Source organism: Pogoniulus pusillus, chromosome 6 (assembly GCF_015220805.1).
Source record: "Pogoniulus pusillus isolate bPogPus1 chromosome 6, bPogPus1.pri, whole genome shotgun sequence".
NCBI classification, from domain to species: domain Eukaryota; kingdom Metazoa; phylum Chordata; class Aves; order Piciformes; family Lybiidae; genus Pogoniulus; species Pogoniulus pusillus.
The window spans coordinates 18,826,582-18,848,943 of NC_087269.1; the positions used below are offsets into that span (position 1 = coordinate 18,826,582).

A 22,362-nucleotide genomic window follows, 5' to 3' on the forward strand; every position below is an offset into this window, starting at 1 on the left:
CAGAGCCTGGTTTCCAGAAATGTTCATGCATAGAACAAGTACAATATACAAGCTTCCATTTACTTGTATTCTGAAAGAGGCTTTTCCTGAGCCTTAAGGGCCACTTGTGTTGGGGGTCTTCTGTGCGAGTTTTAAGTAAGGTACCAATTGTAAATAACTGCTTATAAAAGTGGAGTCATTTCCTATGCCTCCAGTTGGGGCTCCTTGCAAACCACTGACATGGTGGAAAGCTTCTTGTATCATATATCACCTTGGGTAATTGGATTGCTTAATGGACTGTCTGGTAATCTCATCAATAGCATTTAACCACATAGTAAGGCAGGGACCTAAGCTTTACCTTGGGTACATTTGATCTAGCTTTTGACCGTTATCATCTTTAGTGATTAATATTGAATAAATAATACAGCTCAGGCTGTCTCTTTTCTGTGCATTTTGAGTACACTGAAAGTGCAGTTAGGACAGCAGGGTGTATTAAATCCTGTGTTTTGCAGGCTTGGTCAGCTGATGAAGTGCTCTGTGTGCCTGGATATAAGCCAGAACAGTGGAAGCTTTACATGCAAGCTGCAGTTTCTCTGCTTCACTGAAGCAGAGATGGCTGCAGGAATTGTGAGAACTTCTGCACTTTCCCTGGCTTGCTAAAGTTACAAGTGTGACACAAATTTGGAGAGGTGTCAGCGGGAAGAAACATACAAACTAAAACATTCTGAAGGTTGGGAAGAGCAAGCAGCTTGGTCTAATAAGAATGACCAGTGCTGTCGTCCCTGGGGCAGTTCAAGGCAAGGTTGGATGTGGCACTTGGTGCCATGGTCTAGCCTTGGGCACTGTGGTAAAGGGTTGGACTTGATGATCTGTGAGGTCTCTTCCAACCTTGGTGATACTGTGATACTGTGATACTGTGAATGGTACATCTTTCAAAGCAAATCTTACATACTTAGACATCTTTGTATTACAGGTTGGCTGAACATCAGATATGAGTAACACAGAGCGCACTGGCATAACAGGGACATCTTGCACCTAGTGACAATTTCAGCATTTACTGACACAAACTACAGTAGAAAGCCAGGAGAAAGCAGTTCTTGTTCAGCTAATGGATTTCCAGACTCACAGGCCTGACTTAAAGATCTCATACAGCTGGCATACAAGGGCTCCTGCAGACATAAAGGCACATGTTTTCGTCCACACCTTGTGCTTGAAACTTGAAAAGGATTTTTGTGGTCATCTGCAAGTGTATTCACACTGCTTGTTTCATGTAGAAGACCTGCAGAGCACATGTATATTAGTGGTGTGTACTGAATGATGTGTGAGCTCAGTGCAGAGCACTTTCACAGTAGTGATTCTGTAGCTAGGGATGGCACTAACAAGAGTTTACACATCAACTCAGCATAGAAGTGCCACAGCATGGGAAGTAGTGGTAAAGCAAAGCCCCTATTCATATGACCTCCGTGAGAGAAACAGTTTTGCCAGTTTTGGAACCAAACCATTTTTCTGTAAGTTTTGTGGTGAATGTACAAATACTTTAATATCATGACAAGTTACAAATGGCTTTAATCTGTAAGATGCAAGATGTAAACCTTTATGGCTGAAGATGTTTTCAGATACATAAAAAAGCATGGGTATTGGGGGAAGATTTTCCTGTAATTAAAGCATTTGTAGCGTGTTCCCCCTTTCTTTGAGGTGTGTATAAAATACAAACTCATACTGTAGCATTGCCCATCAAGAGCAAGCTAATAATGGCCTCTCTTCTCCAGTAGCATGTTTTCCAATAATTTTATATGAACAAAATTGTTGAAATCACAGAATTGTCAGGGGTGGAAGTGAGCTCAAGGATCATCTACTTCCAACCCTCCTGCCATGGGCAGGGACACCTTCCACTAGATCAGGTTGCCCAGAATCACATCCAGCCTGGCTTTAAAAACCTCCAGGGATGGGGCTTCCACCACCTCCCTGGACGACCTGTTCCAGTGTCTCACTACCCTGATGGTGAAGAACTTCTTTCTAATGTCTAATCTAAATCTATCCTCCTCTAGCTTTGTTCCATTCCCCCTAGTCCTATTACTACCTGCCACCCTAAAAAGACCCTCACCAGCTTTCTTGTAGGCCTTCAGATAGTGGAAAACCACAATAAGGTCTCTTCAGAGTCTTCTCCTAGATGAACAACCCCAATTCTCTCAGCCTGTCTCCACAGGAGAATTTCTCCAGCCCTCTGTTCATCTTTGTGGCCCTTCTCTGGTCATGTTCCAGCATGCCCAAATCTCTCCTGTAATAGGGGCTCCAGAACTGGATGCAGAACTCCAAATGGAGTCTCATGAGTGTGGTGTAGAGGGGAAGAATCACCTCTCTTGACCTGCTCAACCTGCTGGACACGCTTCTCTTGATGCAACCCAGGATATGGTTGTTTTTCTGGGCTTCAAGTGTACACTGGTTGCTCATGTTGAGCTTCTCATCCATCACCACCCCCAAGTTGTTGTCACAGTATCACAGCATTATTAGGATTGGAAGAGACCTCACAGATCATCAAGTCCAACCCTTTACCACAGAGCTCAAGGCTAGACCATGGCACCAAGTGCCACGTCCAATCTTGCCTTGAACAGCCCCAGAGACGGCGACTCCACCACCTCCCCGGGCAGCCCATTCCAGTAGCCAATGACTCTCTCAGTGAAGAACTTTCTCCTCACCTCCAGCCTAAATCTCCCCTGGCGTAGCTTGAGGCTGTGTCCTCTCGTTCTGGTGTTGGCCACCTGAGAGAAAACAGCAACCTCCTCCTGGCCACAACCACCCTTCAGGTAGTTGTAGACAGCAATAAGGTCACCCCTGAGCCTCCTCCAGGCTAAACAATCCCAGCTCCCTCAGCCTCTCCTCGTAGTTTCTTCAGGGCTGCTCTCAAGCCAGTCATTGCCCAGCCTGTATTGATGCCTGGGGTTGCCCTGACCCAGATGCAGAACCCTCCACTTGGTCTTACTGAACATCATTGAAATAAAAAAAAATAAAAAAAATACAGTAGCCACACCTGTAACCTGATAACCTAAATCTTGTTTCCTGAGGATACTGAGCTGCAAATTGTCTGAGGTGTAATTAGATTCTTCCAGAAATTATGAATGTGTGTATTTCTACACACATGATGTTCATGAATTTTGAATGAAAGCATTTTAATTTCTTTTCATGATATTTATTTCAAAAGTGATTCTAATAAGGTAAATCTTGAGTACTATCAGTTTACTTTGCTGGCAGATGTCAATCCTCAGCCATTGTTAGGAGTTAATTAAAAAGACCTTTGATTAAGCTTTCTTCTCCTGCTGGCTGAAGAGGTCTTCAGTGAAGCTTGGCTGGGGAGTTGGAGTGTTGGTGTGAAAGTATTTTGACTAAGAAAATGTGTTAGCACTTGTTAAGAAAAGTATTTTGAGTTTAAGCTAAACTGAACTCAGGAGTGTGTGTTCTTCCTCCTCAAGTACTCAGCGTGCACGTGGGCTCAGGGCTCAAGCTCCTTACCCGGGGTGCAAGGTGTCATGTCCCTTCTTTGGGTTCAGATATGTGCTTGAATCTAGCTATATGTAAACATAAGGAAACTCTAGGTTGAAAGGATGTAAAGATGCAAAGGTCCCTTTTCCCCTCCCAGCTTGTTACGCCTATACAGCCTGCGACAGAGCTATGCCTGCAAAAGAGTGGATGTTTTGTTATCCTTGAACATTTAACGAAGTCTGGGAACTATTTCCCGGTGACTGTAACGTTAACAGAAAGCAAACCTCTGCTCGGGAAGTAGTTGCATCTGGAGCGGGCTGTCCGCAGCGGTCGGTGGGGAGCGAGGCTGCTGGCAGCGCGGCTCTGCGCTGGGGGGTGCTGTTGCCTGCGGAGAGGCCACGGCGGCCCAGCAGCACGGGGGCGCATAAAGAGCTGGCTTGGACCTGCACCCCCGCGGAATTGCCGTCAGTGCTGCTGAGCAGTGTGTCTCCCTGCACTCACGCTCTTGGAGGAAGGTGAGTTAGGGTGCGAGGACCTCAGATTTATTGTATTTTTCCAGCATGGTAGCTATTTTAAAACGAGAGAAGGGACTGCACATGCCTGTCTTTGCTCTGGTTACTGTCCTGCTTCCCTGCTACTGTCCTGAACAAGTTAACAGCCCTCTTTCCCAGCGCCTTTTTTCTGATAGAAGGCTCAGCATGCACTTGGATGTTGCCTTGTCTCTGGTAGAACAGTAACTCCCCTTACAGGGGGGAGAAGAGGAGGGAAAATGAAATTTTGCCTCTGCTGATGTGACATTAACTGTTAGTATATTGAGCCTGGTTTTCCCTCCTGCAAACGTTTTCCTCGTTTGCTTACCCACTTCATGTTTTGCTGTTTACCTTGTAGTTTGTACCTAACAGTGAAGCCTGTGGTAGGTGCTTGCATCTCCTGCTCATGTGGAATCTATTTAAGACCCTTTGCGGGGCCTCATTCCAAACTATGTGCCCTTCAACCTAAACTCTGTAGCAGGAGGCTTGATTTTTTGAGAGACCCGTTTAAAGTCTTGTAACACACTGGGAAAGTTTGGCAGAGTCGTAAGCTGAGTGAAAAAAAGCTGGGGTTGTATTGCTGAATCAACTTCAGAAAGGATTTGCGTGCACTTTGTCTTTTCTTCACGTTGTACCTCCCGCTGACAAACCTCAGTTAGCAGAGCGGAAATATGCGAGAAGTGCTTTTTGATGTCTCAGATGAAGAGCTTCGACTCAGTTAGTAGGGAGTGAGGGTTTGCTGTCTGATGCGTGAGGGATTCTTTTTCCTCGGCAGAGTCCCTTGCGGAGGCTACGGCAGTTCCCAGCCTGCAGTCCTTACCAGCAGGGCTCATCCTGCGGAGTACCGGCAGGTGGGGCGTGGAGCACAGGCTGGTTCAGCTCGCCTGGTGCCTTGCTCTGGCTGTGTTGCAGGATTTGCTACTAGTAAGACTGCAAAAGTCTGCGATTTTTCCTTAAGGGACTTAAGAATATTTTTCTATGACTTAATCTTGAGGCAAAATGCCTATTCTTTAAATTTTAGCTTATAGGCAGCAATGGTCTAAAAGTTCTTCAGACTTCACATGGCTGTTAGACATTAGAGGAGTGTCTTTAGGGCAGCTGAGCGATTTCTGTCAGTCTCCCTTTAGGCAGACTTAAAAACATAACAGATTAAATTTAGTGCCTGAATAACTCTTATAAAATGAGAATCAAGTATCCCATCTAGGAGGCTTAATTCTTGATTGTAACTATATCAAGAGACAGCATCTCTCACAAGAATATCTTCAGACCTGGATGGTGCTTGAGTTACAAATTCATTTCTCATGTTCTTATATATTGCGAAATGGAGGTCAGAATAAAATGCAGTCAGAAGATTGAAATGAAGCTCTTGGATATAGATCCTCATCTATTAAATTAGTGTTTCTCGCTGGGGTTTAGTTTCACTAAATTCAATGGTCTGAATTAGGTGGGTTCAACAGAACAGTCTTACAACAGCAGAGAATCTGGATCTGCTTCTAAAATTTGTATGCAATGTATATGAGTAGAATTTTTGACCTACAAGAATCTTTGTCCAGCAAGGAACTTGTAATTGCCCGAATAATAGCACAGGTAATGTTACCTCTTCAGTAAGTGACCTGGAATCTAAGGAGAGAAAAAGAAGTGGTGCTTCCTTAAGAGCAGAATCTCTTGAAAAGAGTTGAGATTGAAAGCAAACCTGAGTATTAGAAGTCGATGTATAGTTCCAAAAAAGGTCACTACTAATTAATCATTTTTAATTATTGAGAAGCAAGGACATTCTGTTGCCCATTTCCCCCCTCAGATTTCTCTTTTGAATAGCAAAGAACTAAAATTGCCTGAACAAGCTAATAAAGTCATCCAGGAAGTTGAGCTAAGTTCTAATATTAGAATAAATGCTGTACCTACAAAAGAGGTGAGTTCACAGGAAGCTGATAGCCAGCTCCATTTCCCTAAATGTTCAAAGTTTTGTCTTCTAAAAGCACAAAAGAAGTGATGTCTTAGTGGTAAAATCAGAACTTCCATCATTTAGCCTTTAAACACTTTCAACAGATTGGAACTGTTGGGAGTCTAGCCTGCTGGCTTCTCCCTGCTATGTGCTTGCCTGCGGTCAAAGGAAGTTCATTTAAATGACATAGGTCTAAGCAGTAGATCTTTGAGTTGCATAAGTTAGGTTGGGTAAAAGATGATTTTCATATCAGATTGTTCAAAGAGCAGTTAGGAAGTTAAGTGAGAGTGAATGTTGTAATAATATAGTAGTAATACTTGTCACTAAATATCTATCTGAAAGCATATTGAGATTTTTACCTTGTATTCCTTTCAGCAACTGGGGGATATGTGGTTCTTCAAAAGCTTTTGACTCAATTTTGCATCTGGCCATGTCAGGTGCATTTTACCATGTCATGTAGCTAGAGACATGAAGGAGAACAAGAACTCAAAAGCAGAAGAGGAGTCCCAGCCACTACGTTCAGACTGGAAGCATCACATAGGTCTCCTTAAGAGTTTGACTTGGTCTGTTGTATACCCAAGGAATCATTAGGAGAACATGTCCTTGCACCAAACATCCACAGGTCAAACCTGGGGTTTAGGTACACGTACACCTATGCTAGCAGCCACATTAAAAAACAATAAAATCATTCTTAGCTTGTGTTTCCTTAACTCTGAAGGCAAAAGGATAGCAAAGGATGACACAAGTTAAAATTAGTACAAGTCAGCAAATTTTCAAATGTATGCACTGAGTAGAAAATGTTCCTATGCCCTCTCTGAATTCCAACATTCCTCATTTCTGCTCATTTTTCCTATTCTGCAAGTTTCTTGTAGATCTCCTGTGACTACCTTGGCCAGCTAAATCTGTTGTGAGATTGTAATGCATTATATCACTTCTGTATAACAGGAAAGAGAACTTCCTCTTTAAAGCTTCGTATTACTAAGTAAGGAGGATTTCTGATGGGCGGAGTTTTCCCTTGAGCAGCCTAGATAAAGGCTTGCAGGATTTACAGACCTCTCAGACTGCAATCAGCATGAACTGCAGCCTGCCAAACAAAGTGCTGCTCAGCTATGCGATGGCTGGACTGCAGGACAGGTTGTGCCTTCAGCCTCTTTGGGACTTTGTCATAGCCAAGGAGCAACTGATCAAGTCACCCTTTTTCCCAGTGCTGTTTTCTTTTACAGCATATATGGCTTTCTGTCTTCCATATATTACATTGGACTTTTTAAGCACTAGACTACCAAACCTGAGAAAATACAAAATCCAGCCGCAGAACTATCCAACTCTTGGAATGATGGTGCCTTGCCTTATTCAAAGTGCATATCACCATGTTGTCTTGATCTTTCCGGTGACACTTCTCCACTGGTGCTGCAGACCAAGGAACCTACCAGTGAGAGCTCCAGAGCTGCCTGAGGTCCTGCTAGAAGTAGGAGCTTGCCTGCTTCTGTTCGATTTTGAGTACTTCCTGTGGCATTTGCTTCATCACAAGGTGCCTTGGCTCTACAAGACCTTCCACAAAGTGCATCACAAGCATGTGTCAACGTTTGCTCTTACTACACAGTATTCCAGTGTATGGGAATTGCTCTCATTGGGATTTTTTGCTGCCATTAACCCAGTGTTTCTCCAATGCCATCCTTTGACAGAGATTATTTTCTTCCTTGTAAACATTTGGTTGTCAGTGGAGGACCATTCAGGATATGACCTTCCATGGTCAACTCACCGACTTGTGCCTTTTGGTTTGTATGGAGGAGCACCACATCATGATCTCCATCATCTGAAGTTCAAATCAAACTATGCTCCTTACTTCACCCATTGGGACAAACTCTTCGGGACATTTACAGAATCACATTCCAGTTAAGGATATCTACCTGTGGGTGAACTTTCTATTTTTTATAGACTAAACGGAAACATTACTTTTTCAAAGACATACAGAAGATTGTATATTTGAAGCTGCCTATGAAAACAATAGCTATTTATAAGAAATCATTTTAATATATGTGGGTTTGTGTCTGTACTTGGAACTGCCTGTGTAAACCACTGTAGATGGTAAATATGTTTTGCTTAAGTTTGAGTCAAAGGTGTAAGGGAAGCATTATGAGACATTCTCCCTTCTTTCCTTCTTTCCAGCTTTCATAAAGCCTGTATTGCAATGGTGTTTTATATGTGCACCAAAGCCATTATCTTACTGTTGTAGGATGACTTGTGATGTAAACAGAAAAGATGGATTTTGTGGAGTTTTAATCTGCCAGAGAATATTGTTGCACAGTGACTTTGTAAAACATTGCTGCCAAACAAAGCTAGTTGGCTAACTGCAATAATTTTGATATTTATGTTTTAAACATTGATGTACTGTCTAGTTTAATAGAAAATAAACATCATCCTTCTTATGAAATTCTGTTTTGTTTCATTTTAGTCATTCCTCTGTTCACGTTAGGAACAAGCATGGTTCCTTTTGCATAGGTGCTGTTTTTCATCGCCAGGCTGTTTCGAAAGTGAACTGTTGACTCAAGAATGATGTGATATTTAAGATATAATGTTCAATTTTGTAGAAACAGGTTCTTGAAGAATGCAGGTTTCCAAGCCATGGCAAAATTGTATTATACAAACTTCTCACTAACATGATCATTTTAAGTGAATTTATGATATGAGAATAGATCACTAAGTGACCTGTTAATAAAAGGGAGCAAGGGGACACAGTCTCAAGTTGTGCCGGGGGAAGTACAGGCTGGATGTTAGGAGGAAGTTCTTCCCAGAGAGAGTGATTGGCATTGGAATGGGCTGCCCAAGGAGGTGGTGGAGGCACCGTCCCTGGAGGTCTTCATGAAAAGCCTGGATGAGGCACTCGGTGCCATGATCTAGTTGACTGGCTAGAGCTGGGTGCTAGGTTGGACTGGATGATCTTGGAGGTCTCTTCCAATCTGGTTGATTCTATGATCTATGATGGCACTTCACAGCCACCTCAATTAATTGTTGCTTGCATGCAAGAAATACAAAGAGAATCATAGAATCAACCAGGTTGGAAGAGACCTCCAAGATCATCCAGGCCAACCTAGCACACAGCCCTAGCCAGTCATCTAGACCATGGCACTAAGTGCCTCATCCAGGCTTTTCTTGAACACCTCCAGGGACAGTGCCTCCACCACCTCCCTGGGCAGCCCATTCCAATGGGAAATCACTCTGGGAAGAACTTCCTCCTAACATCCAGCCTAGACCTACCCCGCCACAACTTGAGACTGTGTCCCCTTGTTCTGTTGCTGGTTGCCTGGGAGAAGAGGCCACCCCCCACCTGGCTACAATGTCATTTCAGATAGTTGTAGACAGTAATAAGATCATCCCTGAGCCTTCTCTTCTCCAGGCTAAACAACCCCAGCTCCCTCAGCCTCTCCTCATAGGGTTTATGCTCCAGGCCCTTCACCAGATTTGTTGCCCTTCTCTGGACATGTTCCAGCACCTCAACATCTTTCTTGAATTGAGGGGCCCAGAACTGGACACAGTACTCAAGGTGTGGCCTGACCAGTGCTGAGTACAGGGGAAGAATAACCTCCCTTGTCCTACTGGCCACACTGTTCCTGATGCAGGCCAGGATGCCATTGGCTCTCTTGGCCACCTGGGCACACTGCTGGCTCATCTTCAGCCTACTATCTACCAGTACCCCCAGGTTCCTTTCCTCCTGGCTGCTCTCCAGCCACTCAGTCCCCAGCCTATAGCGCTGCTTGGGGTTGTTGTGGCCAAAGTGCAGAACCCTGCACTTGGCCTTGTTAAATCTCACCCCACTGGCCTCTGCCCACCCATCCAGCCTGTCCAGGTCCCTCTGCAGGGCTCTTGTTAGAGGATTTCTAATGAGATAGGTTATTCTCCCAAGCAGATTTCAGAGGAAGAGAATCAGGAGTTTTCAGGACGCTAAAGGATGGTATATGTTACTAGAAGAACAGTTACATAGAAAAACACTGCCATGTAGTCCCACAGAAGTCACACTGCAACAATAAGCATAAAGAGAAGAAAGTCTTCCATGTCTTATTCAGCAAAGATTCACATGGATTTCTTATGTTCACTACCTAACATTTTAATGCTTGTAATCTTCTATCCTGTATTACTGACAACTTTGCAGGATAGTGGTGGGAACAGAGAAAGTGCAAATAATGCAGAGAGTGCATCATTATCCAAAAATGCCTTTGTAGTGACAAAGAGGGTTGTGTGGCCTTACAGAGGTCCAGGAGAAGAGAGAACCCTTAGTATTTCTGACAATGTGAACTTATAAGGGAAGCAACACTTTTGGACACCACATCTTTTGGTAACAGGAAATAATTTTCATAAACATCTTCATAAACAGTATGAAATGCTGCAAGCTCAATACTTAACTACTCCCTCTGGTCTCTGCATATCACAGAGGAGGACAACCTTTCTTTGCAGTGTTGAGAACATGACATATCCTGAGAGCAAAACATAAGGCTAAAGAACACAAAACTGCACTTTTTGCCATGCATCTATCCAGCTGAAATAAAGAATTCCCAGCCTTTCTGATGGTATAATCTGTTATAATTCTTATGTGCCCAGGTGGCCAAGAAGGCTAACAGCATCCTGGACTGTATCAGGAAGAGTGTGACCAGCAGGACCAGGGAAGTCATTCTGCCCCTGTACTCAGCCCTGGTTAGGCCACATCTTGAGTACTGTGCCCAGTTCTGGACCCCTCAATTTAAGAAAGTGTTGAGGTGCTTGAATGTGTCCAGAGAAGGGCACCAAGGCTGGTAAGGGGGCTGGAGCACAAGCCCTGTGAGGAGCAGCTGGGGGTATTCAGCCTGGAGAAGAGGAAGCTCAGGGGAGACCTTATTGGTCTCTACAACTACCTGAAGGGAGATTGTAGCCAGGTGGGGGTCAGACTCCCCTCGCAGGCATCCAATGACAGAATAAGAGGACACAGCCTCAAGCTGCACCAGGGCAGGTTTAGGTTGGATGTTGGGAAGAAGTTCTTCACAGAAAGAGTGATTTGCCATTGGAATGGGCTGCCCAGGGAGGTGGTGGAATTACTATCCCTAGAGGTGTTTAAAAGGAGACTGGATGAGGCACTTAGGGCCATGGTTTAGTTAATTAAAAGGGTTAGGTGGTAGGTTGTACTCGGTGATCTCAGATATCTTTTCCAACCTGATCAATTCTGTGATTCTCTGAAGTATTTTGAGGTGTAATACAAAGAGAATGAAGTAGGTTTGATTTCATTTGTTGATTTGTTTTCTGCCAAGTGCAAGAAGCAAAATAAAATCTCTGGTTTCTTTCAGCTGTTTCGTGATGTTGGGTCTCTAAGGCTAACTGGTAGTTGCATTTTGTGCTATAGGAAACCCATGAGCATATCCCACAAGAAAGTTTGTGGCTGAATCTACAGAGTTATTCTGCCTTTCTTTTTTCTTGGTGTGTGTATGTGAAGCTGATGTAGAAAAGAATCCATTAGTAGAGAAAGAGTTCTAGTCAATTGCAGGCAAAACTGTACTTTCTCTTGTCAAATCTCATTTGGAATTTACAGGATGGTGTAACATTGGTGAGGGTGACTGAAGCGGCCATGGAAGGAGGAAATGTACTGCATGATGATCCCACTTGTTTCTCCCTCGCATCCTCAACGTTTGAATGGTTTCAACACACAAGAAGAATGCATTTCCTGAAATATGGAATTTCCCAGGTTTGTACCATACTGAATCTCTTGCCAGGCTGGGCCAGGATCTTGGTTCAAAGGCTTGTCACTGCATGAACTTGGCACAGTAAAAATAAAATAAATGTTAAAAAGATTGTCAAAGGAGAATGTGTTCAGTACATGCCTGGGATGACTTATTGCAGTTCCCTTCCAAAAATATCCCCACTTCCTCATCATGTCACAATCCTACGACAGTTCTCCAATGCTCTGAAGGTAACAGTGAGGGATTGAAACCATTTGCATATTGCATGTACACCGAAGTACTTCTGCAACAGTGGCTATAATAGAACTTTGGGTGTGTGTATGAGAAAAACTCCTGAGAGATGACCTAGACAGACATGTAACTTTGGGTCTCTGCAGTGCAATGAATAGCAAAATGTAGACAAAAGCATATACAGAAGATAAAACAAATAAGAGTTGGGTTTTTTTCCTGTTTTCATTGAAGGTTCAGCATATACCGAACCACTGAGCATGAGAGCACAGCAAGTTCTGTGTATTGATGGTGGTGAGATTTTAAAACAGGATTTTACAGATGTTACTTCCTATATTTGTATTTTCCCATGCTTGTTGCCACAAGTCTTTACCAGACAAACGGAATGGCATTACACTTTTTTGGAAGGGTTTATGTTAGAAACCCAAACCAAACTCTCTTCTGTTCCAAAGTTTTCCTAGCTTCCTTCCTCATTATAACGTGACATAATGTGCCACACAGACTTCCTATCTAATCTGCTGAAAACTAATCTGTTCTCATATGTGAGTAAAAGGAAGATGTTTGCGCAGAACCCCAAAGTGATCAAATGAGATTTTTGATGCTACCATTGTTCATTTTATATCCTAATTCAAAGGTCGAAGAAGTAAGATTTGATGCATTTCTTTTTGTATCTTTGTTCTTAGGCAGTGATTAAATATTGAGCTTTTTTTGTCTGACCATAGAAATCACCAGAGTCCCAAAATTCTTACTGCCAGCTTAGACTATAGTTCTCTTGTTATGTAGGCTGAGTCTTTCAAATGATGCCTGGTATAGTGAGTTTGAGGTAAAGGTAGACGACACTGTAAAGGGCCATGCTTTTGCTTAGCAGGTGTGTCCTCAGCCCTGCAGCAAAGTGTGTATGCTTTAGAGAGAGCATATGAAGTTTAGAGCCATGATGCATCAGTACTTATGTTTATCAACTGCAAGTACTTGATGGGAGGAAAACAACGCAGTGTGTAGCTATGATTTATGATTTTTTATGATTTGAAATTAATGGGTTTTGTGACTTGGTTAATCCGATGTGTTACCTGGGTTGAATGAAAAACTCTTTGGCCTATCAGACTATTCTATCTCTAAATTAGTTTTGAAGCAATTTTTAATGGCAGAACACTTACCATCTGTTTGCCTTCAGAGAAGGGCAACAGGGCTGGTGAAGGGCCTGGAACACAAACCCTGTGAGGAGAGGCTGAGGGAGCTGGGATTGTTTAGCCTGGAGAAGAGGAGGCTTAGGGGTGACCTCATTGCTGTCTACAACTACCTGAAGGGAGGTTGTAGCCAGGTGGGGGTTGGTCTCTTCTCCCAGGCAACCAGCAACAGATCAAGGGGACACAGCCTCAAGTTGTGCTGGGGGAAGTATAGGCTGGATGTGAGGAGGAAGTTGTTGCCAGAGAGAGTGATTGGCATTGGAATGGACTGCCCAGGGAGGTGGTGGAGTCACCGTCCCTGGAGATGTACAAGAAAAGAGTGGATGAGGCACTTAGTGCCATGGTCTAGTTGAGTGGCTAGGGCTGTGTGCTAGGTTGGCCTGGATGATCTTGGAGGTCTCTTCCAATCTGGTTGATTCTATGATTAATGGAAGGAGCGAATGACTCTTTGGTGTGGCTTTATCTTAGTGGACTCAGCAGTATTTCTAGCAGTTGTAGTTATTCTTGCTTTCATGCATTTAAGCTTCCACTTAAATTGTTTTGGATTGTTTAGCCTGGAGAAGAGGAGGCTCAGGGGTGACCTTATTGCGGTCTACAACTACCTGAGGGGTGGTTGTGGCCAGGAGGAGGTTGCTCTCTTCTCTCGGGTGGCCAGCACCAGAACGAGAGGACACAGCCTCAGGCTGCGCCAGGGGAAATTTAGGCTCGAGGTGAGGAGAAAGTTCTTCACTGAGAGAGTCATTGGACACTGGAATGGGCTGCCTGGGGAGGTGGTGGAGTCGCCGTCCCTGGAGCTGTTCAAGGCAGGATTGGATGTGGCACTTGGTGCCATGGTCTAGCCTTGAGCTCTGTGGTAAAGGGTTGGACTCGATGGTCTGTGAGGTCTCTTTCAACCCTGATGATACTGTGATACTGTGATACTATTACCTGCCTACATCCATGCAACCATTTTTGAACCAGTTATTCTATATCTGAATAAAATCATTCATCTTTGATTCTCTCAAGATACAAAAAAATCTGGATTTATGTCCAGATTATTTTGAGAGATCAATCAGTGTGAGCCTACTATCACATTTAAATGTAAACTCTGTCTAAGACCCTGGCCTTATCTGCTGGGATTGGCCAATGTGCCAGTTTGCACAAATATTTAGGCTGGTCCTGCATTGCTCGGGAGTAAAATGACAGCTCTGACCTGGGAGGTCTTTGTAGCAGAGCCCAAAATTGTTTGTGGTGTGTTTTTCTTGTAAAAACAACTGCCAGACAATTGTTTTCCAAAACTTAAATGTGTTTCCAATTTATGGAAATTCACAATTCTTAGGACACATTAAAAAAAAACACCAAAACAACACCACACCCAACTAACACGAGCATTCTGGACTTCAAAGCCAACAGAACCAGTGCAGAGGAGCTTTTAGCTGTGGAAAGTGAAGGTGATTCTTTTTTTAATCCTTCTTTTCAAACTTTTGTCTTTTTAAAAAGGCGATTTGAAAGTCTTAACTTGTCTCTCAAGCTGCCATGATTGCCATGATCAAAGCTGTGGGTGTAGATGAGGAAGGAAAGGAGAACAGGAAAAGAACCCATCATGTCTGCAGGCACCTACATCATTGTGTCTTAGTGCAGCACATAGTACCTGTCAGTTGCGGCTAGATTGCCCTCTGACAGCACAGGAACACTCTGACAGAAATGCTTTCAGCCCCCGGATCTTACTGCTGCAGCAACACGAATTCCACATAGGCATGCAACTTTTCCTTCCTGGTATCTAGTTCCTTCTGGAAATTCCCACAGCAGCAAAACACAGTGACTTGCAAGAGGGGACTGCTGTTGTGTTACCTATACCTGCAAGGAGAATTTAGTTGGCAAGCAGAGCTCACAGAAACAGCAAATAGTGCCAGCTGCCTTCCTTTTCTTTGGGCTGGTGATGTTCGCTGCTGGTATTCCCTTTTCCTGGTTGTGCTTGAGCAGCTGCTGGCAGCCTCCCTTAAGAACGCTGACTGAGGGCTGCCAGCTGCTTTGGCAGGTTTGCAGTGGTTTTTCACTTAGGTAGTCAGATAATCACTCCCTTGTTCCTGCATTAGCTGAGCACCCATAATACATTGCTTGCATATGTCCTGCTTCAGGAGGAGGCTTATCCCTCACAACCTGTCCTGGAAAACTACATCTGAGAAGGCAAGCACTTGCCTCTGTCACTTTGCTCAGCTCCATGCAGGCTGGCTTGCATTTCAGATGTTTTCTTTTTAGGTCTTCTTCCCTGTGGGAGAGCATCTCCTTACCTTCCTACCTGCCTTCTAAAGCCCACTTGAGTCCAGCTCATTCAACCTTAGAAGAGCAGGACAGAAGGCTTCCCCCACCTCAATTCTAATAGAGGGAGATCTTGGTTTGGTTCACCATGCTCACTAAAGTGACATTAACTCATGCTGGATGTCTCTGCTGTGTGTGCAGTGTGCTCATGGGTGGTAGAATAGCTTGAATGCTCCCATGTGTGATTTTTTTCCATGGATACAAAGCAAGTTCCAGGTCTTCTGGTGGGGAAACTGACTAATGATGTGTGAGGGAAAGGGGCTTCGGTGGGGGTGTTCCTGTTGGGTCCACAGGGCCATGCTGATGCAGACCTGCAGGATGCAGTGGTTGAAGGAATCATTTCTTGTTAGTGAATATTCCACTGTGATCAGATGAAACTCAAATTTGGAGCTTCAGTAAAGTGAGCAGTGGCTTAGTAGCTTTGCTCCTAATGTGGTGGTGAAAACAAAAGAATATTTAATTACTTGTTCTGTGGACTTGATTGTTTCCATCTAGTGTCTTCCCTCCATTCCCACAGCTGTGGCTCATCCTTCTAGATTTGTCACTGTTGCTTCTCATGACTGGCCTGTGGAGAATTGCTCTTCCAGTTTATGGCAGCTCCATTTCACACTACATAGCAGGCATGTTGCCTTGGCCAGAAAGCTGAGGCAAAATCACTAGTTTGCGCTGGCTGTCAGTCTGTGTGGCAACGCTCTTTTGCAAGCACCATGACTGACAATTTACTACTTTTTCCTGCTTTCTAGCAAATCCCAGTGCTGTGTTTGTAACCAAACCTGCCCTCTCACCACTGTTACACCTAGGCCCTAAGCCAGCCGCTCTGCATACCTTTCCTTCTGGAAATTAACGGCATCATTTAGCGGATATGCTGTATGCAGATTTGAGTCTGCTTTTCCTTCTCTCTTGTTGTGACTCAGATTTGTGTCTTAAGGAATTGAACCATATTAAAGAAGGAATTTCACTTCCCTCTGCATCTAGCACAGCTAGCAGAAGAGCACTGTTTGACAGCTATGGACAGGCAACAGGAAAAAGCAGAGTACATGGAAAAGCATAGGGGTTCAGGCTGATTCTCTCTTTCCTTTGCTGAACTTCAGCTTACTGTTTCCCTGCCAGACTCTTAGGCCTCTTAATCAGAGTAGCAAGATAAATTAGTGCTCATGTACTAGCATCAGTATAATTTCCAGAAGTCATCTATCCTGACAGACCCCAATAATTTGCAGTTAGTCCTCTTTTAGATGTTATTATTCCTAATAGAATTTTGAAATCCTATCCAAATTCTAGTTGCCAGGAGCGTTGTGCACACAGAAGAAAAGGCTATCTCTCAGGAGGCTAGAGGCATAGTATGGATCTTCTGCAGTCAGAAATTGCTTATAGCACCTGCTTTTTGCTGCCAGATGTTCTTCTGAGACACAAGCATTCTCTAAAGATGAATTGTGTTTCTAATTGTTACAGCTGAAGAAAAGCAAAATTCAGAATAAAATCCATCAATAAACACATTATTCATCTATTTTTCCCACTAGGTCTGAGAGTAATAAATAAGAACTAAATTTATAACTGTAGGAGGTTTTTAACTAAAAAAAAAACAAACACAACATAGTAGTGGAAAGTAAATATTCACTATTTCTATCCCAAGCATTTTAGCACAAAAGTTCAATTGTATGCTTTGCCCAGATATGCCAAACAGCTTGCGTGCTGCCTACACCTTCCTGATGGCTACAGTGAAGCTCTGAGCTGAGTGAAGAAATCTGTGCCATATATTTTGTGAAAGCTGCATTTCCTTCTTTGTTGGAAGAATTTAACCAGAATTTTCTCAGCACAGATATCCAAATTTGACTTGGCAGTAGCTGCTCCTTTCAGATACCCGAGAAGTGGGTGGGTGTGTCTTAGCTACAAAGCACCGATACCCAAACCAAACAAGTAAAGAAGCTTTATTGCTGACAACCCCAAGCTGTGTGCTGTGGCTGACAGGCTGGAGGGAAGAGATGCCATCCAGAGGGACCTTGAAAGGCTGGAGGAGTGGGCCTAGGCCAACCTCATGAAGGCCAACAAGACCGAGTGCAAGGTCCTGCACCTGGGTCAAGGCAATCCCAAACACCAGTATAGACTCAACAGTGATTGGACTGAGAGCAACCCTGAGGAGAGGGGTTTAGGGGTGCTGGTGGAGCACCTTCCTACCTGAAGGGAGGTTGTAGCCAGGTGGGGGTTGGTCTCTTCTCCCAGGCAACCAGCAACAGAACAAGAGGACACAGTCTCAAGTTGTGCTGGGGAAAGTATAGGCTGGATGTTAGGAGAAAGTTGTTGCCAGAGAGAGTGATTTCCCATTGGAATGGGCTGCCCAGGGAGGTGGTGGAGTCACCGTCCCTGGAGGTGTACAAGAAAAGAGTGGATGAGGCACTTAGTGCCATGGTCTAATTGACTGGCTAGGGCAGGGTGCTAGGTTGGCCTGGATGATCTTGGAGGTCTCTTCCAACCTGGTTGATTCTATGATTCTATGATTCTACTTATACTGCTTCTGCCTTTTCATGTAAAAGTTTCTGACAGGAGCCTATGAAAAACAAGCTAAGATCCAAAGCTAGGCTAGAACTGATGACACAAAGGTAAGTGTTGGTTAGTCAACATTTGTCAGTGGCTTTCAGGAAGAAACGGTTTTCTCTCTCCTTGGGTGGGATTTTCAGGATGAGATTATTCGAAATGGAGGTGTAGCACTTCTGGTGCTTGTCTACTAGTACGGGAAGTAGCTCATGATAGTGCATTTGTATTCCCACACTACTTATATATATAAAAATAAGAAAACAAACCCAAACTACTCACCAAAAAACTAAAGCCCCATTTCTTGGTTTGTTTTGTATATATAAAGCTGTATATTGTGGTATATTACAGTATAGTGTTAAAAAGCTGAAGATGAGTAGAAATCAGTCATGGGTAGTAGTTTAATAGATGCAGACTTCTCCACAAAGGGCCATGAGGGAGATAAGGAGATGTGAGCACACATGGTCAGTCTCACGAGCAACCTAAGTGTTTTCCCCTAAGTCAAGACATGCTGATAGAGAACAGGACAGCTGAAATGTGGGTGGTGGTAATGTCCTTTTTGCTCAGTTTTGGAAAGAAAGAGCAGTTATGCAATGCTGGCGTCTGTCAGGATGATCTTCCAGTAACTTGTGAAGTTGCTAGACAGCTCAGTAGAGCTGGACAGGGAGAGGCTCAAAAGATACCAAGTGCTCTCAGATTTTGAGAAAACCACTAGCTGGGCAGAGGTGAGAAATATTTACACCATTTTATTTACTCATTTACTAAAAGGCAGGGAGGAACCATCCCTGGTTTGCTCTATGTGAAAGCATTCTATCAGCCCCTGCACAAATATGCAGCTCTGGATTAATTGCAGCCTCTGCTGTTTGGTCTTTAGCTAAAGGTCAAATGATACAAGCCTGATGTTGTGGTGTGTGTAGGAGGGATGTGAGCTTTGGGAACGTGGGAGATGACTGAGGATTTTGTGGAACAGTATAGGAAACCTGGATGTTGTTGTGTCATGGAGAACCTGGCATAGGTTCTGTGGTTTGTACGTTTGTAGTATGTAACTCATAAATTCACAGGAAGTAAGAATTTGCAACTTGAAAGCAGTTTCAAGCAGTCCCTCTGTGTTGAACTATGTCCCTCCTTGTTGTTGTTGAAAAAGATTAATCTGACTTATTGTGGCCTTTAAATACATAAAGAAAGCCTATACTAAAGGAAGCCTATACTAAAGACAAGACAATCTTTTTAACAGGGCTTGTTGAGTTAGAACAAGGGGTAATGGCTTTAAACTAAAAGAGGGAAGATTTAGACTAGATGTATAGAAGCAACTTTTTTAGAGTGAGAGTGATGAAACACAGGTTGCCTAGAACCCGATCTACTTAAAGATGTCCTAGAGTTTGAACTAGATGACCTTTAAATGTCTTTTCCAAGCCAAAATATGTTATGATTCTATGACTGTAAATGTGACAAAATCAGGGATCTAGCTGAACAGTTTCACAGGAAAACTATGATAAACTCAGCAGTGTCATGCTTCTTTACAAGAAAGTGACTCCAGAGCTGTGACCCCTACTTACAAAAAGGAAGAGCAGCTCTTGCAAGAGATGTTAGTCACTGCTGCAGGAGAGGGAAGGGTGCTAGGCTGACTACTTGGAGAAGCAAGGAGTGGTAAAAATGGAGTGAGTTCTAGAGAGCAGCTCGTATGACAGACATTCCATTCACACTAAACACCTATTTATACTTATTTCTGAGAATCAGTTTGAAGTTTTATAGTGCCAGAAGTCTTTTCAGACAGGAATCCTCTTATCTTTAGCTTTCACTGCAACAAGAAGGCTGGCAGGCAGTAAAACTATATTGCTGTGTTTCTTATTCTGGCTCTCACTGCATGCTGACCTATTTGAATTAGCTAACACAGGTAGCGTAATGCATTGTAGATTTGGTGCCCTTGAATGATTTCATGTATTTGCTGTTGGTCTTCATAAAGTCTGATGTGTCCACAATAAGAATATGCTGTCTATAAAGAAGCTCAACCAGTGAGGCTGAATAACAAATATGTGGCTGATTTCAGAGAAGAAGAAAAAGATAAGAGAAACAATGTACCTAGGGATGCTTAGCTTCTGAAACTGCCTCAAGGGTAGAACAGGACAGAAACATGACCATAAGATCAGTGGCAGTTTGAGTGGCTAAAACCACTGGGAGAGCTGCATTTTATCTGACATTCACTAAGAAATGTAGCTTCAACCTTGGCTAAGTAATCTTTGTCCTAAAACCAGGTTCCAAAAACTATGGAAATGGGTGAAGGAAGAACTTTGGCATATTCAGACCTCACATTATTTTAGGACTGATAATTACACCCAGCGACGTTTTGCTGTAGAATGGCAGCAGTTCTAAGGGAAAGCACAGAAATGTGATTTAATGGCACACATATGTAATTTTCTGTATTTTTAGTTGTCACTGTTGACCAAAAAATATTTGCAGTGTCATTATTGCAAACTCTCTTCCTAAGTCAATCACTTCTCTTTTGTCTAGCTTTTATGAGTTTAAGACCCAAGATTGCATGGTAGTAATGTAAACTGTTATAAATTCTGGGGGCAGAGACATTAATTATCAAAAGAAATAGCCTTTTCTAAGAAGGAAAGTACAATATATTAATTGGAGATAAAATCACTAAACTTTTTTTTTCCCAGGAATTGCCAGCTGTTTTCATTTGTCTTTAAAACTATATAAAGGCTTTGAAAATGCCTTCCTTGGTCAGGAAGCTATGTGTAGGTTCTGTTAATCTGACTTTTTCTTCTGTTTCAGGAGTAGTGTGGCCAGTAGGACAAGGGAGGTTATTCTTCCCCTGTACTCAGCACTGGTCAGGCCACACCTTGAGTACTGTGTCCAGTTCTGGGCTCCTCAATTCAAGACAGATGTTGAGGTGCTGGAATGTGTCCAGAGAAGGGCAACAAATCTGGTGAAGGGCCTGGAACACAAACCCTGTGAGAAGAGGCTGAGGTAGCTGGGGTTGTTTAGCCTGGAGAAGAGGAGGCTCAGGGGTGACCTCATTGCTGTCTACAATTACCTGAAGGGACATTGTAGCCAGGTGGGGGTTGGTCTCTTCTCCCAGGCAACCAGCAACAGAACAAGGGGACACAGCCTCAAGTTGTGCTGGGGGAAGTATAGGCTGATTGTTAGGAGGAAGTTGTTCACAGAGAGAGTGATTGGCATTGGAATGGGCTGCCCAGGGAGGTGGTGGAGTCACCGTCCCTGGAGGTGTTCAAGAAAAGAGCAGATGAGGCACTTAGTGCCATGGTCTAGATGACTGGCTAGGGCTGGGTGCTAGGTTGACCTGGATCATCTTGGAGGTCTCTTCCAACCTGGTTGATTCTATGATTCTTATCTGAAACTGTCCTGTAGATCCAAAGAGGTTGTTCTGTCTCAAACTGTCTACCCTGGCTGCCAGTCTCTTTGACTATAGCAACCTATGCTGTCCACTCTCTTCCACACCTGAACTTACAAATATCTATGAATCCTGCACCCTAGTAAATTCAACTCTACCCTCATCCAGCTCAGCTGTCCCCTGAGTTCTGCAACGTCACCTACAGAAAGCCTCCTTGTAGTTCTAGATTTCCCCCCATAGTCCACTTTTCTTGCTCTTGTGTGGCTTAGTAGATCCTTGCACCTCTTAGAGACAGAACAAGCCCTGGAGCATAACTGAAAATTAAAACAGTTGAGATTTTTTTTTCTTAGTTTAATTTTTCTGTAGCATTTCAGTGTCAGCTTCAGCAAGCATGTTACCAGTTCCAGAAAATGCTTCCTCTTTCAGAGATCAGTTGAAACAAGCTGTGCTTGAGCGTTGCTTGAGCAATACGCTGAAAGCATTCCCTTAGCCTGCAGGTGTTACATTGTTCTGAGTTGTGTCATCCCAGTGGACGCAAATTGGTGCATCTACAGCAGAAAGAATGAGGAAAAAACAACAACATGAGTGGGCCCTAATCTTTTCATTTGGCTAGAACCTTGGTTTTGGTTTTGACTTGCAGTATGTCAAGGCGAAGTTTAAATCTCCCCTCCCCCCCCCAAAAAAAAAAAAAGAAAAGAAAAGAAAAAAGAAAATAAGAAAGTGCTGGTGAAGACTTCAGCAATGTTTCCTTTGTGCCAAAACTAAGCTCTGAGTCTAGAAAGGGAGGTGAAATGCTTACTCAAAAATACAAGGACCTGAAATACTTTCTGGGATTTTCTCAACTTTGTAATACCGAAGGGGAATAACAGTCTTTGAGGACTGGTAGAGTGGATTTTTTTGTGTGTGTTAAAGGGGGAGTTTCCCTCTCCATGTGAAATACTATGGTAGTCCTCAAGTAGCACTGTGAAGATAGTAGAGCAAAATCTGTAGAAGCAATCAGGCCAAGCGCCAGCTAAAGCTAACTACCTCTCTTTGCAACAATGATAACTGTTCTATGTTAAGTACTGTTATTTTTGTACTTAAGTTCTCATTCATCCTCTTTCCCTTTTTGGAGTGTGTTTTTTTTTCCCCCTACTTC

The 22,362-nt window shown here is 43.4% G+C and overlaps 1 protein-coding gene across 1 annotated transcript; it reads left to right on the forward strand.

The window, feature by feature from the left end:
• Window positions 1-3,896: 3,896 nt before the first annotated feature.
• Window positions 3,897-8,359, forward strand: CH25H (cholesterol 25-hydroxylase). Its single transcript, XM_064145624.1, has 2 exons — window positions 3,897-3,971; window positions 6,874-8,359. Exon 2 carries the CDS (start codon window positions 7,001-7,003, stop codon window positions 7,823-7,825), a length of 825 nt encoding a protein of 274 aa, XP_064001694.1. The 5' UTR covers window positions 3,897-3,971; window positions 6,874-7,000; the 3' UTR covers window positions 7,826-8,359.
• The last annotated feature ends 14,003 nt before the right edge of the window (window positions 8,360-22,362 follow it).